The sequence below is a fragment of the Bombus vancouverensis genome, chromosome 14 (genome assembly GCF_051014615.1).
Source record: "Bombus vancouverensis nearcticus chromosome 14, iyBomVanc1_principal, whole genome shotgun sequence".
Classification (NCBI taxonomy): domain Eukaryota; kingdom Metazoa; phylum Arthropoda; class Insecta; order Hymenoptera; family Apidae; genus Bombus; species Bombus vancouverensis.
The window spans coordinates 12794758-12811356 of record NC_134924.1 but is presented as its reverse complement, the minus strand read 5'-3'; the positions used below and the strand labels follow the sequence as shown (position 1 = coordinate 12811356).

General features: G+C 31.2%; 2 protein-coding genes across 3 annotated transcripts; one reads left to right on the top strand and one right to left on the bottom strand.

The window, feature by feature from the left end:
* Positions 1-260: 260 nt before the first annotated feature.
* Positions 261-1646, bottom strand: RpS13 (ribosomal protein S13). Its single transcript, XM_033333002.2, has 3 exons — positions 1590-1646; positions 982-1109; positions 261-609 (listed from the first exon to the last, which is right to left on the bottom strand). Exons 1-3 carry the CDS (start codon positions 1610-1612, stop codon positions 305-307), a joined length of 456 nt encoding a protein of 151 aa, XP_033188893.1. The 5' UTR covers positions 1613-1646; the 3' UTR covers positions 261-304.
* Positions 1647-2381: 735 nt separating this feature from the next.
* On the top strand, positions 2382-16288 carry PHRF1 (PHD and ring finger domains 1). 2 transcript variants are annotated; one of them, XM_076624032.1, is made up of 15 exons: positions 2382-2565; positions 3726-3883; positions 3980-4054; positions 4195-4264; positions 4382-4719; positions 4795-5025; positions 5152-5309; positions 5439-5955; positions 6224-6459; positions 6554-8204; positions 8277-11408; positions 11556-12095; positions 12337-12465; positions 12608-12738; positions 12949-16288. In XM_076624032.1, the coding sequence occupies exons 2-15, from the start codon at positions 3767-3769 to the stop codon at positions 12965-12967; spliced, it is 7344 nt and encodes a 2447-aa protein (XP_076480147.1). In that variant the 5' UTR covers positions 2382-2565; positions 3726-3766; the 3' UTR covers positions 12968-16288. The 2 variants fall into 2 exon arrangements, with proteins under 2 accessions (XP_076480147.1, XP_033188875.1); XM_033332984.2 differs by having other exon boundaries at positions 8277-12095.
* The last annotated feature ends 311 nt before the right edge of the window (positions 16289-16599 follow it).

Here is a 16599-nt window from a genome sequence, read left to right as displayed (position 1 = left end):
TAGTGTCCCATTACTTATTATAAATGATATTACACCTTATGTTTTTGATGATTATGTCACGATGTGATACTGTTTTTCATTTTCATCCAACTAACTATATATTAAACGTTAAACTGAATATATTCGGTTGGCAACTAAGTGATCGCGGATTTTATCCGATACCACCTAATGACAAAAACCGCGATCACTTAGTTGTCAAACCAATACATAAACGGGAATAGAGATTTTGCAGTGGATTGTATTTAGTAAAACACGAGCAATGTGTATTTAAATTTTTATTTTGTTAAGAGATACATAGAAATAATTAAGCAACAAGAGCGCTAGCAGTTGAGCTCTCGTACTTCCAGTTTGCTGGAAGCGTTCCCTTTGATTTATAATATCTAGCAAGCCGATGGATTCGAGACTCCACGAGAATCAATCTAAACTTGCTATCTTTATCCTTGCGATTCCTTTCCAAATGTTTTCTGATAGCAACTGCTTTTTTTATTAAATAGTACAGATCCTCCGGTAAGTCTGGAGCAAGCCCCAGACTTTTGACGATCCTGAGAATCTTGTTTCCAGTGCGAAAACGCACCTGTGCCACTCCATGAGAATCTCTAAGAATCACACCTACAAGATTCGATTATTTGTTTAGTCGTTACTCCGACATGTACAAATATTGTATTCTTGAACAAATGAAAAAATTTAATAAATTTAACTTTTAGCTGTTGGTAAGTACCTATAATAGCATGACAAAATGCCATTACCATCTCAAAAGTCACCGTTTTTACTATCGCAAATTATTGATAAGAAACAACGATCGAAACGTCGAGTCTTAATCAATTTGCTTAAAATACGCTAAATTTGTACAAATGTCGATAAATGAGATATAAGAGAAATAAAGGCGTAATTTGTATTATGACAAATATAATATATTAATGTGCAGATGTAAATTTTAGAATATTCGATAAACCAACTGTATCAAATAAAATAAAACATTACCAATTTGAGACGGAGTATGCCCCTTTTTAGCTAGTTTGTAAATTAAGTCTTTACAATCCTCTGGTGTAAGTTTTAACCATGTTGGAACGCTCCGTCTATAGGGCAACGCTGACTGGGATATACCCTTTCTGTAATATTATTAATTTTTGTTATTGAAATACCTTTTAATAAAAATTATCTGTTAGCAAATCAACTATATCTAAGCAGAGATAATATCAGTCAAGAAAAATACTATTAGATAATTCCTTTAAAAGATATTCAAGTATTTAAAGGGGACAATTTGAGGTTATGTATACAAAAGGACAGAGGATATGAAAAGCTTGTACACAGAAAGCAACATCTTCTCAATTCCAAATTTTAAACTATCATAAACATGATTAACATATAACAAAACGGATAAACTGTCTCAAAAGAATGTGATTATTACTACTTTAAATAAGGATCACATGGCCGTTAAGAAGACACTGCTGTGTCAATTATTTATGCTAGAACTTTATAAAATTGTATTATAGTAGCAGAAAACATTAAAAGGTATTCAAGAAAAGATAACTTTTATATATAGCTATTGAATGTAATAATAAATTACACTGCAATTTAATTAACTTTACCCTGGTGCGTGCATACGACCCATCTTTGCGTACTTTTCGTCTACAAAAGACAGTAACGCTCTTGTAACTCAGTCGGGTGGTAGAGTTACAAAACAATTTAAAATTTGCCCGGGAAAATTAATATTGTAAAAGTTATTATGCAAAGATAATCGGAGAGCATTGAAATTATAAAATATTTAATACTAGACGAGGAATATCTTTTTCTACTCAAGTTACGCTCAATTTTGTTTGAACGATCGATTTGAGCAATAAGTATCAATGACACGTTATATACAAAACATAGTATTCAATGAATCTTTTACATTGTATGAAAATAATCATATAATAATAAGAATAGTAACATTAATTAATTAATACATTATAGTATTCATAATATTAAACGTTTATCATAGTATGTAATCTATATAATAATATAAAATTAGCAGCAATCAAAATATAAATAAAGATAAGAATACAAAAACAAATAATTTTACGATAATTTTACGAATAAACAATGAACAAAAGTTGTGAATCTTGAAAAATTATCTAAAGATATACATAACTATATATGACAACTAAAGTTAAGCTAAAAGTTAAATTTACTGCTTTTCTGTAGTTTCCGGCGGATGCTTACCAAAAATCAAGCAACGATCTAAACAAACTTAAATCTTTTAAATTTTAGAAATTTTCCAGCTAGACATTATAAATATATATATCTCTCTTAAAACAAAACATAATTTATTTTATATAAATAATTATGAAATATGTAGTTTCTCGATGAATTAGACAAACAGTGAGAAAATAGCGCAACGTCGCGAACGGCGTCGGCAGCCAAAATGTCGGCAGTTTCTCAACTTTAAGCGTACCCTCTGTCAACATTTGTAAAACTGCATCGAAGACAACATCGAATCAGCCAATAATTAAATCATTAATGATGTATGATCGATATTAGATCCTCTTGATACAGTGCAAAATCGGAATCGTCAGAATTTCGAAGGTAAATTGACATTTTTTAGGTTCTTCCTCGAATTGTTCCATCCTCGACCCTTATTCTTAGCACAATTTCATCGAAAATGTTGTAAATTTATTATTAAAATTTTTTATAATCATATCGAAATGACGATCGATTAAGAAAAATCATTTGCAAAGTATGCCAGAGAAAAAAATATTTTATTTGAGTAACTTTTTTCCAATGAAAAGAATTTAGTGATGTGTTAATGTGGTTATATACAGTGACTCACAAAGTACCTCGACGAGTTTTGGATAGGCATGTAAATTAAATATTTTGAAATTTCCTCTGGCTATATCATTTTAATTGTTAGCCAAAAAACCGGTTTACAATTTATTCTATAAGATACAATATATGTGTAATATCTCTGGAATAAATATGGCATTGTGCATTAAATGTGTACATATTTAGTTATAACGTTGATCTTTGTCTCATTTAAATCTAAATATAAAACTAATTTTTTATCCCGCTTTTATTCATTTCAGTCTTAGCACCATATTTATATTATTTACATTAACTAAGTTTTATTCAATTTATGACTCGCTTAAAAAATAATAAATTTTAACAGATGTATTTATATGGACATTCTATGTTTGTTGCCAATTTTTCTTCTTTCTGTAATTATTACAATATTTGCTTTATATTTTCTTCTTAAGTTTATATCTTCTAATAATCTTCATATTAGGTTGTATTCATTAACTTGATTTTTATTTTTGTTAACTCTTTTTTCCATGTAACTTTATAGTATCTTATGATCTTGTTGATATATAGTACGAATATAATCTAAAACAGTTACCTTTGTCTATTTATTCTCAAATCTTATTAAATAAATATTATTTTGATAATTTAACATATTTTTCAGTTTATACTAAAAATGTTCTTTTACATTTATAGATTGTTATATTCTTAATATTTAAATTTATCAAAAATATAGAATAATAAAAGTATGAGGTAATTAATAGAAGGTATAAAGTAATATATTGAATCAATGAAACGTATAGAAAAAAATACAATTATATAAAAAATATAAATTTCAAATATTACATGCCGAAATAGGTTAAATATTGTGATAAATTTTTAACATGATGAATATTATAAAGCATTACTTAATGTTATTAATATTTTCTAATGTTGTGAATTATATATAGGATATGTGACAAGGCGGATATGATTTTACAAAGAATTTAAAATGTCTAGTGACAGTAATCAAACTCCTCAATCTGGCAAGCGGAAAAAACTTGTCAAACTTGATAGTGAAGATAGTGATGAATCTATAGTGCAATCTCGTAGAAGAAAAAAGACTTCTGTATGTAAAATTGACACTTAATTAAGTTACAAATTATTATTGTTAAACATAATATTTCAATCTAATTGAATATTTCTTTTAATATCATGTTTATAGAAATTCATTAGTGAAGGTGAAACTAGTGATGAAGATAGTGATGATCAAGTAAGACCTATTCGAACACAAAACCATGTAAGTTCTCAAATATAAAACACATTTTACCGTTTTGAAGATTTTTATGCTTCATAAATTTTTATTAAATGAATTATTCAATTACCATATCTCACAATTATATGATACATTATAAAAAAATGTACCAAATTTATTTTCAGAGAGTCGTTTCAGAGAATGAGTCCAATTATGAGAGCAGCAGTTCGAACACTAGTAAATACAAGGAATTTGGTTAGTCTAAAGATACTTAGGGATTAAAGTCTTAATTATTAATGTTTATTCTTTTATACAGCTAAATTTATTGATTTCATGATATTATAAATAATATCCATCAAATTTATTTCTTAGGAGACAGTAGTGAAATTTCAGAATGGCAATCAGACTGGAGCAGCTCATCAGAATTAGAAAAAAAGTCTCCTGTCAGGCGAAAAGTTCTTGGAAAACCAAAAGCTAAAAAACCTGCAAAAATTGTATCAGATACAGATACTGATAATAATGATGATCAAGTAGAAAAGTGTCCAATTTGTCTACTTCCTTTTAAAAGACAGGAATTAGGCAGTCCTTCTTCCTGTGAACATTGTTTTTGTTTAGAATGCTTAATTGAGTGGAGTAAAAATATAAATACTTGTCCAGTGGATCGACAAACTTTCACGATAATTAATGTTCGAGATAAGCTAGGTGGTCAAGTATGTATTATGAAAATAAAAATAATTATCGTTTAAAGAATAAAAATTAATTTCTAGTTTTATGTTTTCTCCTAGATTATAAGATGCATCCCGGTAGAAGTTGCTTCCAGCGAAGAAGAGAAATTGGATGATCTTACATTTTGTGAAGTATGCCATCAAAGTAATAGAGAAGATCGTATGCTTCTTTGCGATGGTTGTGATCGTGGTTACCATTTAGAATGCTTGACGCCTCCATTAGATGAAGTACCTATAGAGGAATGGTTTTGTCCAGAATGTTCCCAGAATAATCAAACCAATGCAGAAACTGTAAGCTGTTTATATTCATATTCATATATGTATCAGTAATTCTATCTGAAATGATTGAACATTATTACTACCAATAATATATGACCATTGAAAGATTAAACAAAATGTTACATTATTTATTCTTAGGTGAAAATTGATGTGGAGGAAATCATAGATCTAGTGGATGAAGCTCGCAGACTTGGTGTTACTTATGGAAGAATTCGTACCAATGTACCACAAGATTATTATCCAAGGATTATACCTCGCACTAGACATACAGAACGTGTTAGAGCTACTATTCGAAGGTATATGATAAGATAAAAAATATGTATAATTTGAGTTTCATTAATAAAATTTATCATCAATAAATTTTTATGAAAATTAAAGTACAAAGATTTTTAAATTTTTAATAAACGCGAAATCCGTATTTACAGAAGAAATAGACTGGATGATAATACGCTATTAACTCGTCAATTGACATTTGATCCAAATCAACCTTCTACTTCATCTGGTTTGGAATCCTATGGAGATAAAAGTCAAAGTCGATCTTCAAGCAATGCCTCCAGCTCTTTAGGTTCTAGAGATCGTAACTGTTCGAATAAACATTCTGGAAAATCACGAAAATATAGAAGTAGTTCCAGCGACTCCAGTGATGAAAGTATTTCCAGGAAATCTCGAAGAAGAATCAATGACAAAAATAATTCCGAAAATTCGGGTAATAAAACTAGAAGAAAAGATAGTAATAATCAACGATCTGGAGGTAGTTCGCGAAAAAGTGGAACGAGAAATAATTCAAGAAAGTCTGGAAGATCTAAAAATGTTTCTAGAGGAACTCTTTTAAAAGAAGTTAGAATTACAGAACGTAATGAAAATGGGGAAGAGGAAGAGATTATAGCATATGTCAAAGTGGCTGCAGTTGGATCAAAAAGAAGAAAAACAAAAAGAAGAAAGGTATTTTAATATTGCTTTCTGAAAGTCATAGTTATATATAAGTATATGTACGAGTAATATGTACGAGTATGTGTATAATTAATTAATCTGTTTCTCTGGTATATGCGTATTTTTTTTTTAATAAAACATCTTTTCTACAAAATATTTAGTCATGTTAATTGTATAATATCCAAATTATGAAAAATGGAAAAATAATGGAACAAAGAAAAGACGAGGACAAAGATATTTAAAAAAATAATTAAAAATAAGAATATTTACTTTTTTATAGAGAAAAAATCATAGACGTCGCGCTAGAACTGTAGCCACTACTTTAACTACTAGCAAGAGAAGACTTGCAAATTCTCTGGGTATTTGTAAGCCATTTATTCCCATTTTAATACCTACTGTTAAAAATCGACCAATTATACCAGAAAGATCCGCATTAAACATTTCCCGACATAATTCTGGAATCTCAAGAATTAGTCTTTTCGGAGATCGTCTTAATTTGGATTATAGTCCTCCGGGGTAAATATATAAGTATATATGAATCTAGATATTGAAATAATATTATTGAATAATATAATGAAATTAACTAAGTTTTTAATATTTTCGTTTATAGATCGGATATGGAAGATTATCATGCGACTATTGGTCCCACTATAACTGTTCAAAGACATTCTGTAATTTCCTCTCGAAGGCACTTGCGTCTAAAAAACGTTGTTATTCCACAACAACCTCAACATGATCTTCTAAGTAGTATAATGAACGACCAAGAGATTTGGCATTCAAAAAATAGTAATGTGACTTTGAAAGCTAATGGGCTTCTCTTAATAGAGAAAAAGAAGGAGCTGAGTGACTTGAAGAAAGAAAAATTAGAAGAAAAAGGGTTATCTAAAACCGCAGAGACAGAATCTGTTGTAGAAGATACAGTTTCTGGAGTTGATGCTCCACTAGATATTTCTAGATCTGATGTTCCGTTAGATGTGTCTACAATCAATCCAGAATCGATTATGCAGGCTCCAATGTATAATAATCCTTGTGGAGGAGGAAATAGAGGCAATTTTAGGGGTGGTTACAGGGATAATACAAGGCATAGTCATGGTGGGCAAAACTATGGAAGAGATTCTTTAAGTGGGAGTGGAAGACATAGTTATGGAGGAAGTGGAGGTAATTTTGGAAGAGATTTCGGACCACCTGCGTTTTATAATCCAAATTTTGAACATTGCGGACCTCCAATGTTCGGAGGTAATCCTCCATTTAGAAATCGAAATCCTCAACACTTTAGAAATGAAAGATTCCGCTTCATGCCTTCAGGTAGACCACAATTTAATTTTGCTGAAGGATTTTCTGAGCATCATTCTTTTCCTGAGAGGTTCAATCGCCCTCGGTCACCACAAGCTCCTGTTGAACGTCCTCAAAATAATATGCCACCAAATTTACCAGAAGACACTCCGAGAATCGATACTATAGACCAACAACCACAAGATATTGAAAATGTCTCTGTTAGACAAGAGGAAGATTGCGATATTTATTGCGATATTGAAACAAAATCTGATGGAGAACTTCAAGATCAACAAAATGGTTCAATGGCTCTGTTACCTCCACCAGAACCTCCATCAGGACTTTTAGACTTTGAAGAAAATTCTAAGAGTGATAAAGATAGTGATCAAGAACTAGTTATTGATGATAGCCAAAAAGAAGATACTCCAAAGAATGATAAGTATGACCCCTTCTCTGTAGATAGTGATAGCGATAGTGAAACAAAGAAAAACGAAGAAATTACGGAAGAGAAGAAAGAAGAACACAGTGTGAAAAATATGGCACAGATAGACACCTCGGATACATCTATTCGTTTATCAGCTTATGATGACGAGGACGAAGAAGATTCTCAAGCCGATTGTCCAAACTTCTCCATTTATTCCTCTCAAACGATCGATGTAGCACGGCATACTGAACAACAATTATCTCAACAAATAGGGCCACTAGAACCACCTCCTCTCCCTCCTTCGATTCCCGATGATGATGATGTCATTGTTGGCGATGTTCAAGCTTGTGATCTAGCTGATATTCCAGAACCATCAGACCCATATGTTGAAGCATTAAGAAAAGAAAGGCAAACTTTAAGTAAAATTCCACCAAAAAAGATTTCTCACGATAGCCGGGGAAAGATTACGTTCAAGATTGGTAGTAAATTGAAGATTAATAATAGATTGTTAGGACTGCAAGAGGAAGAAAAGGAAACTAACAATGAAAAGAAAAAAGAAGCTGAGGTAAGTAGTAGTTATAATGCAATATATTATATTTTACATGTGTAATTATTTTTATAAACATTACTTTTGCAGCCTGCAAAAGAAGAAGAGACTTCTGTTGACCGCGAAGAAGAACGGAAAAGAATTGCTAAAAACAAATATGAAGAGGAAGTTCAATTGAAAGAAGATAAACAGGAAGATTCAGAAGAACTTTTGACACCTACGAATCCTGTGGATTTGAAAGAAAAGGACACAGATGAAGACGAAAAGGAGAAAGAATTAATAGAATCACCTAAAGATGACGCAATAGAGAAAGATTCAAATGTAGCTATTTCACCAAATGTAACCGAGTTGTCTCCAAAAAAAGTAGAGAATGAAATAAGCAATGAGTGTCTGTCGGAAGAAGAAAGTGAAACGTTCACTTCGCTTCATAAGACATTAAAAACCGATGTTGAAGATGAAGATTTAAAAGAAGATTCAAGAATTGGAGAAGAACACGATGCAGTAAAAGTTAAGGACCCTGAAGACTATAGAAGTGAAAAGGATGATAAAAAACAAAGACATATTGATAAAGAAGAAGAAGATGATGACGATGATGATGATGAGGAGGATGACGATGATGATGACGACGAAGAAGAGGAGGAGGAGGAAGAAGAGGAAGAAAGATTCCCCATAGAAAAAGAGAAAACGAGCAAAAAGGATATAATTGATGAAGATGTTGATAAGAACACATGGGAATCAGATGGAGCTTATACTCCTTGCAAAGATGAACTTCCCTTGAAGGAATCAAAATCTTCTTCTGAACAGTTACCCCCTATTGAAAGTGGATTAGAACCAATCACACCAACAAAAGATAAACCTGACGATTTAGATAGCTGTAGGACTCCAGTAGATTACAATGTCTTAGGTACAGAAGCTATATCGGAGACGGACGAAGCTATGAATTTTGAAGATGAGTTAACCTTGTTGAGTTTACGAAAGGAGAAAGAAATGGAAGATGGTGAAATTATCGAAGAAAAGACCATGAAAGAAGGCGATAAGGCTGAAAAAGAAAAGGAAGATGAAAAGAAGCAAAAGAAAAAAGAAAAGAAAGAGAAGAGCAAAGAAACAGAAAAAAATAAAGAAAATATTGCTTCAGAAAATCAAGTAGCATGGAAGAAACTTTCAAAAAGTACGAAAGAGAGGTCCTATAGAGACAAAGAAAAAAGATCAAAATCGAAGGAAAGAGAGAAGCTAAAGAAAAAGAAAGAAGTGGTGAAGAAAAAAGAAAAAAGGAAGGAATTACCCAGATACGATGTTAGGAAAATAGTTGCAGAAAGACCTTCAAGACCTAGGAAAGATGAGTATGGAAGAGATATTAGAGAAAAATCGAGACAAAGAAGTAGGTCTAGGAGTTGTAGTTCATCCAAACGTTCTAGGTCATATTCCAAGCTCCGCTCCAGAAGCAGATCCAGAACTAGATTACAAAGGTCGTGGTCCAGAGATCGTAGATCTTATTCCAAATCTCTTTCCAGACGGAGATCTCTTTCGCGTGGAAGACGTAAATCGCCGAAGAGAAGATCAACTTCTAGAAGAAGATCTTCTTCAAGAAAACGATCTCTTTCTAGAAGGAGATCGAGATCTGTTTCTCGGAAACGGCGATCGAGATCTGTTTCTCGAAAACGGAGATCCTTATCAAGAAGAAGATCTAGAAGATCGGTCTCTAGATCAAGAAGGTCTTTGTCAAGATCTAGACAAAGAAGATCTATATCAAGATCCAGAAGATCTTTATCTAGATCTCGCGATAGGCGTAAAGACAAGAAAAAGTACAAATCTCGAAGTCGATCAAGAAACAGAAAGAAGTCTCGTTCAAAGTCACCTAGAAAGTCGTCGAAATCTAGAGAAAGGAAACATTCAAAGAGAAAAGCACAAAGTAGATCAAGATCAAAAGGAAGATCTTGTTCTAGGAATTGGGAACAAGTTGACAAAATTGTGGAACAAGAGTTTTCTAGGGAAAGAGAAGAAAGAGAGTCTTGGAGTGCACAATGGACACCATCTTGGTCGAGATCTAGATCAAAAACACCACAGCATGTACAACAAGAACCAATTACTTCTAGAGAATGGTCCCCGATGTTAGATAATGTGTCAGTTCCGCCAAAAAATCTAACTGTAATTTTAACAAACAAGGAAGCTATTAAGAAGAAAAAGAAAGAACGTAAAAAGGAAAGCAAAAAGGCTAAAGACGAAAAGAAAAGAAAGGGGAAAAGGAACAGGACTCCTCCACCGTCAAAAGAGGTTTTCGCCAGTGGAGATAATATTTTGGTTAGTGTGTGTTTTAATAAGGATAACGAAAACGATCAAGCAGTAGTCCCCGAACTTCCAGAAACAATTCCTCTAATTCCTCCCCTAAAACGACGCCGTAGGGAATCACTTCAAACTGATCCGCCGAAACGATCGAAAAAAGAAAAGTCGAAGGATAAGCGTTCTAAATCTCCAAAGCCTAAGAAGGATAAAAAGAAAAAATCAAAAGCAGCTGAAATAGCCGCTACAAAGAAGCCAGTTGCAGTAATTGATCTGGATCAGTCTCCATTTCGGGAGCAGACTCCATCTCCTAGAGACGTGATAGTTCTTAGTGACGATGACGATAAGCAAATTCAACAAATTATGCCGGATCAATGTCAACCATCTCAAAATTCTCCACCACGAGAACAATTTATTTCTCAGGGTCCAAAAACACCTCCAGAGCCGCAAATCAAATTCTCAATAAATAAGCAGAGCAGTAACTTGCGACCGTCAATGTTGAATCCGCTTTTAGATGAGGAAGAAGAGGAGGAAATGGATGAAAGGGTCGAAGAAGAATTAGAAATGAGAGCGCAGGAGGAGCTAGAATTGAGATTAAAAATTGGACCAAATACTCCTCCAGAACCTCCAACATCACCACCGACTAGTCCAGATGCATATGATCCATTTGATCCAACGAAATCAAGATCGCCAACACCCGATGTTAGTCAAGAGGCGAATTCCGGCGATGAAAGAAGAAGGTCACCGAGGAAACACGATTCTGCGGATAGTAATATCCTTGAAGAGGAAAATCTGCAAAATCAGGAGAGGCAAAGTCAAGAAAAGCAACTGGAGAAACCTAAGATCATTTCTATGGTTACGATCAAGAGAGCTTCTCCGCAAAGGGATGACGTTAACGATAATGAAAACAATAAGGACACTGCAGTCTCAACCGGGAATTTAGAGGTACAGCAGAGCCAACAAAATGTGCAAAACCAGAGTAATCCTTTCGCGGTGATGAATCCTGTACTAGCTACAGTAGCTGCAGCAGTACAGAGAAGTGGAGTATTTAATGCGTCAAATTCGAATAGTAATCAACGTAACTTGTTACAGTCAAATCGAATTTCACCGAGTAATCAGCAAAAACAACGACCTGGCGATCGTTCGCAGGCACCTTCGGTTTTTACGAATTCAGGCAAATCCTCAAGAAGCTCAAAATCCGGACAAACAAAAACCAACGGACAAAATGGAAACGATGCCGGCACGGAAACAGCGGACAATGTGGATATGTCTTCCCCTTATTCGCCTGGGTCGACACTTAGCGATGGAATCTTCGATCCACCGAGTCCTACGAATTATAACAATTCACCTGCTGCTGGAGCAGGAAGTGGAGCAGGACCCGTTGGATCTCAACCTACGAAAACTAGCAATTCAAAAACGGCAAAATCCACCGAAAAGAAGGATGCCTTCGATGCCCTTTTTGGTGCTTTACCGGCCACAAAAACAACCAGTAAATCGAGTAGAAGCAAAAAACCTCAAAAAGATAAGAAGAAGTCCACAAATCCGAAAGTTGGTGTTAGAATGGACGAAAACCAGCTCCAAATATTGGATGATCTTCCAAGTTCTGCAGTTGAAATGCAAGTCAAGGATAAGGTTTGGATTTTTTTTCTTTTGGGTTCTCTTTACTTCTAATATTTAAGCAAAAATAAATATAAATATTTGTCAAAATATTGGAGAAACATTGAAAAACAATTTAGAGCATCACATTTGAAAATAAATTTCTCTGAAATATTTTATAATTAAATATTATAAGCCCTTAATTTCTCTAAAGGTTATTAAATAACCTGTTTACCATATATATTTTTTAATGATATTACGTTTAATTATTTTGTAGTTCCTAAAAAAATTAAATCGTCAAGAACGAGTAGTTGAAGAAGTGAAATTAGTTTTGAAACCACATTACACAAAAAAGCACGTAACAAAAGAAGAGTACAAGGATATTATGCGGAAAGCAGTACCTAAGGTAGGTGTATATATATTTTTCCTTTAAATAAAAGTTACAACAGGAAACGTCAGAAAAGAAATACTATCTATCAGAACATGATCTATTAGTGCTTAAGCAATTTTATAATATTTGCCTAGCTTTCATTTTATTGTTTTGGTAGATATGTCATAATAAAACAGGAGAAATCAATCCAAAAAAGATAGCCCACTTAATAGAAGCCTACGTCAGAAAATGCAGAAGTAGCAAAAAGAAAAATACTGAGAGTTCCTCCGTGAAGGCCTCTAAACCAGCGTAAGTAAACACAATCCAATTTTTTAAAAAACTGTATTTTCAGGCTTAAAGAATATTTTACTACTTTTACATTTAAGGATTTTATCCTACATCATAATTATTTACTATCTATCCTTGTTAATTAAAATAAAGGTAGATTATTTTTGCATTATTTATGAAAAGAATTGTGATCGTTTGTAACATAAACAAATTAAAATTTATCTGTTATAGAAAAATTTTGTGGAGTTGATCACGAGTCGGCTAGGTGTCCGTTCAATTCCCTTCGGTTTTATAGTTCAGATGATCGTCGTGCTCGATGAGCGGTGAGTGAGCTTTTCAAAGAGCTAATCTGCTCTTCGATGATGCGATGTATGTTGTATTGTCTGTAAATACGTAATTAATTCATTGATTGATCGATTGGTTGATTGATTGATTGATTGCTTGATTGATTGATTGATTGATTGATCAGTTAACTTCTAAGAATACCATTTATTTATATAAACAATACCCTTCGCTTCATCAGGGAATTCAATTGTCTCTACGGAAGATCCATCCTTCACATAATATTTAATTCAACTTATATTTAATTTTTAAAAATACTATGCCTTTCGATATCTACAAAATTTATTGGAATTCACATTTATTTGAATACTTAATTGCGAAACTAATTCGTTTTCTGTATATATCTAAGCACTAAAATTTATAAATTAATCAACAAGTGTGAATAAAATGCAAATAGAGTGAATTTTTATTCACGTCTTTCATGAGTTATATATGTTTTTAATGAATACAATTGCAATTGACAATCTAAATCATCAAATATTTATTTTCTTTTCTTTACGTCATATCATAAATTTTACACACTGTTATTATTTACATATGTTTTAAAAAAATTACTTATGAAACATATTAAGAAAGGACATTACCCAAGTTTCTACTAAAGTTTGCAATATATTGTTGAAATCAATAAATATTAGAACTTGTACAGTTAAAATTTTATGGAAAGAAGAAAAGTATACAAAAATTTTATATGAATATTTATGCTATCGTGAAAAACGCTAATGTAGTGATATTATTCTCCATAGTATTAAAATACTTATTTACATAGACAAATATTTATTGGCACTACAAACAATACTTTGATAATTATTTATTCAAATAATTAAATATTAGTCATTATCAGTTTATTTAATGGAAATTGGACATCAATATTTGCGATACTTGCATCGGTTAACATATAAAATATGTATGTGACAAATTGATACTTTTGGCTTTTCCGCAGAGACTGTCATTTTCATATTTCTTAATATACGTGTAAAAATGCTTAAATACCACGTTTCAAACGTACATATTGTAATTTGACTCTTAATACAGAGTTGGACATTATTCGAATAAATTATTATTATCATTACTATCATTATTATTATTACCATTGTGTCTATTACTGCATTGTTATTAGTACTATTCTATATATGTATTATTAATATGTAGGTAATTGATTAAGGGAACTTTAATTAGGATTATGGTCTATTTATTTTTAAGTCTATTTGGATGGATGAAATTTATTCGAATAAATATACAGTCTATTTTGTTTGTGTTACAAAAATATTTCGAATAATTGTATTAAAACTAACAGAATTAAATAAATCATCATTGAATTTCATATTAAACAACTGATCACTTAAAAAGTTATCTTATAAAATTTATTAATTATACGAGTACAAATAATTTTGTATTATAAATAACAATGTTTTTTATAGTGTGTCATCTAAAAAATGATTATTATAATAGAAAGTTATTAAATTTCTGTGACGACTGGATGTTTTAAAAAATGCTATTCAAATAAGGATCGCATTCATTTGCAAAAATATAATACAATTAGTCAAAAATAAATAATTATTTGAGAATAACATCTTATTTAAGTATTTTGTTTATTGATTATTATTCGAATAAAAATTGTCCAACTCTAATGTTGTATAGCCATAAAATCTGTGCGAGAATGAGCGAAATAGGATGAATGGAAATGAGCCTTAAGAAATAGAAGATCCTCTCCTGAAATTGTGAAATAAGGATTTCAAGAGGTACTGCTCAACGTATATCAAATCCGGTTGGCCGATATTTAGCCAATCATGTTTAAGCATATTTCTCTGAAATACATAAAAGCGATCGGATAATGTTCGATTCTTTTCAACGCTAAGTAATAAAAAGTAAATAATGTGTATTTAAAAAGAACTGTGTCTCTTGTGTTTCATATAATATACATGAACGTTATCCAGATCTTATTGTATTTATACTTTCTAAATTCTAGATAAGTTGAGCAAGGTAGTCCAACGAAAAACAAATTGAAAAATAATTCATTTCCTAAAATTTTAATTAGAATATTCTTTTGAAAAGTGTGATAAAACATTAACAATAATACTAAAACTTCTATACCCAAAGTCAGTCTGTCTGTGATTATCATTTGGAGCATTGCCTACTGCCATCCGCCCAATCATGTTGAACATTTAACTTACAATCAATAACAAAATTACAACTGCTAAGTCAGTTGAGCTTATAGTAAAAAAAAATGGCTTTCCATTAAATCGATTTCCTATCCTTATTTCTGAAAACATGTATTGTTTCACAGAAAATCTTATTATCCAATTCTGAACCTTCTAATTGTTTTATACATAAACATTTATTTAAATTAATTATTTGACAATATCATGTCTAGATTATTTAGTCTGCTGTTTAAAAAGTAGATGATGGATATTATATCCCTATATAATATATTTATATTAGTAACATTTATATATATATATAATATATATATAATATATATATATATATATATATATATATATATGTTACATATTTACATATATATATATATATATATTATATCATATTATAGACTTAGTTTCATATGCATATGTAACGGGGTCTATTTGTAATTGTATCACAAGGTTAAAATAAATAGGAAGTGTACTTAGTTTGTCACATCCGCCAATTAATCACTAATGTATATATAAAAATTCTTCTCATCTCTCTATACCCACATTCTGCAGTAGTGAAGTTGAATTGTGTTCAAGATGAAGTCCAAGTTTGAAAAACTGTGGCCTACAAACCACGGGAAAGCCACAGAATAGTAAACTAAAGGTATTGTTACCTCAAGTATCTCAGAAAGTCATATAATATTTACACGAAAGCTCCAGAAAATACTCACAGATAATAATGATAGGATCATAAACTTGTTGCATTGTACATAATAATATTAAAATGCCAAAAACAAAAGAAATAAAGATTAGTGTTTTCAAAAATATATACTACATGTTAAAGAATCGAACAAAAGATCCCTCAATTATTAAATTTTTATACTTTTTATCCTTTCAAGTCAAGAATTAGGTACGATATGGAAAATTGAACTTGCTTAATAATTGACGATATCCAAAACTTGAATGACCATGGATTCAAATTTGTAGCAGGTGCAAACAGTAACGAGGATGTCTGCGTATGTGTGTGGAATCTTTTGTACTAAATAATGATGTATATAAAATGAAGGGAGAAATAAAGAATTTAATATTATCAAAAATGAAGTTGAACTTTTTAAATTAAACATTTTATAATTGACTAAAATTGTAATTAAATTTAAATCTTATTAAGTATTATCAAAAATATTTATTTCTATTTTATATAATCTTTTAATTTCACCATAATATTTTTTAATTACTAATTAATGAAAGACTTGCATACAATTTTTTATATTTTTCATAATACAAATAAAAAATATAACCTATACCCATAAGAACATTTCTAATTGTTGATGCATCAATGCATATAAAAAGCCATTTCTAATGAAATTCTAAAACATAATATGTAAACATAAAAAGAAGTAATGATAAA

Bases quoted from the DNA above. Each gene is read 5' to 3' on its own strand.
- RpS13 (XM_033333002.2), bottom strand. From the start codon at position 1,612: ATGGGTCGTATGCACGCACCAGG. The intron at 1,110-1,589 runs GTAAAGTTAATT...ATAATATTACAG, and splicing joins GGTCGTATGCACGCACCAGG to AAAGGGTATATCCCAGTCAG. The intron at 610-981 runs GTAATGTTTTAT...CGAATCTTGTAG, and splicing joins GCATACTCCGTCTCAAATTG to GTGTGATTCTTAGAGATTCT.
- PHRF1 (XM_033332984.2), top strand. From the start codon at position 3,767: ATGTCTAGTGACAGTAATCAAACTCCTCAATCTGGCAAGCGGAAAAAA. The intron at 3,884-3,979 runs GTATGTAAAATT...TCATGTTTATAG, and splicing joins GTAGAAGAAAAAAGACTTCT to AAATTCATTAGTGAAGGTGA. The intron at 8,205-8,276 runs GTAAGTAGTAGT...TTACTTTTGCAG, and splicing joins AAAAGAAAAAAGAAGCTGAG to CCTGCAAAAGAAGAAGAGAC.